Source organism: Buceros rhinoceros, unplaced genomic scaffold, assembly GCF_000710305.1.
Source record: "Buceros rhinoceros silvestris isolate BGI_N320 unplaced genomic scaffold, ASM71030v1 scaffold20807, whole genome shotgun sequence".
Taxonomy (NCBI): Eukaryota; Metazoa; Chordata; class Aves; order Bucerotiformes; family Bucerotidae; genus Buceros; species Buceros rhinoceros.
The window spans coordinates 532-1,726 of record NW_010423006.1 but is presented as its reverse complement, the minus strand read 5'-3'; the positions used below and the strand labels follow the sequence as shown (position 1 = coordinate 1,726).

The following is a 1,195-nucleotide window of genomic DNA, read 5'->3' as shown; positions in this document are numbered from 1 at the left end:
TTGGGAGTGGGAGAGCTCCAGACTCCTCCGGACGAAGCTGTGCAGTCCTAGCGGTCCGTAAATATCAACCGGTGCTTTGTGTGGGTCGGGGCTGCTTTGGAGGCTGAGCGTACAGAGCAGGCCGGGGAGGCCAAAGAAGTGGTCGCCGTGAAGATGAGTTATGAAAATCTTGGTGATTCTGCCTGGTATTGGGAACAACAGGGAGAGAAAAACCCAACCAGAAATAAACGAAGGCTGGAACCACTCAGAAAGCACCACCTTGGGGCAGGAAGTAGGAAATGGAGGGGGGAAGGGAACGCAGAAGTACGGAACCGCATCGCCTGGTGACACCTGCCCGATAGAACTCCACAGTTCCGGCTTGCTTCGTTTGGGTCAGCTGACAACGGCACGTGAAAGGACGTGGGCTCTGCGTGCCATCCGGGTTTGTCCCGCTCCGGCTCCCAGGCGCGGAGCCCTGCCCTCGCTGGATTCAAAAAGCAGCCCAAGTTTTCTCTCGTTACAGACAGGCGTACTCGGATCAGGCTGCCTCGGTCAGGCAAGTTCCTGCCAGGAATTTTCTCTGGCAATTTTGCGCGACAGGTTTCGCTCTCACGAACCTTCTTCCCCTCCCTGCACGCACCTGCTCTGAGATGGCTCCGCATGAGCTGCGTCTGCGTTCCCTCGCCGCAGTCGAAGAGCCAGCACTCGCCCTCCCTGCGCAGCACTAACGCCGACGCGCCCCTCGTGGGCGAGGGGTACGCCGAGCCCGTGCCCAGGAAGGTGATGTCCATCGACATGCTGAATGCTGCAAGAGAGGTTTTGAGGCCTGAACATACCTACTTGCGCTGGGAAAGAAGGGGCTGTGCTTTCAGGGGAGGCAGCTGCCGTGCTTTACGGTGAGGCTCAAACTTCCCTTCAAAAATAAACATAAAACCTCCCTGGAGCAGCAGAATTCAGACCACAGAACACTGACAGGCAGCAGAGTTCCTCGTTAGGTCAGGGGGCGGCTGCAGAGACCATGAGGGGCAGGAGCCACCCGATCTCCTTCGACCTTCCCATCCGTGTGGAGTGAAAAGTTCCCCACCACAGAGCCCGAGGGCTGCGTGGCGGATGAGGGACTCCCACACCAGCAGGAGCTGTTTACGCGTGGACGATATTGTCCCCAGGAGGAGCCTGGCCGCTCTGCAGGAGCAGGACAACCCCCCGACAGCAGAAC

General features: G+C 58.7%; 1 protein-coding gene across 1 annotated transcript in view; it reads right to left on the bottom strand.

Annotated features, from left to right (window-relative positions):
* Nucleotides 1–776, bottom strand: part of ELAC1 (elaC ribonuclease Z 1) — a 1,892-nt gene extending 1,116 nt beyond the window's left edge. The window contains exons 1-2 of the mRNA XM_010140283.1: nt 620–776; nt 7–182 (exon numbers count right to left, since the gene is read on the bottom strand). Coding sequence (XP_010138585.1) covers nt 7–182; nt 620–776 — 333 coding nt within the window. The remainder of the gene's footprint in view (nt 1–6; nt 183–619) is intronic.
* Between the last annotated feature and the right edge of the window lie 419 nt (nt 777–1,195).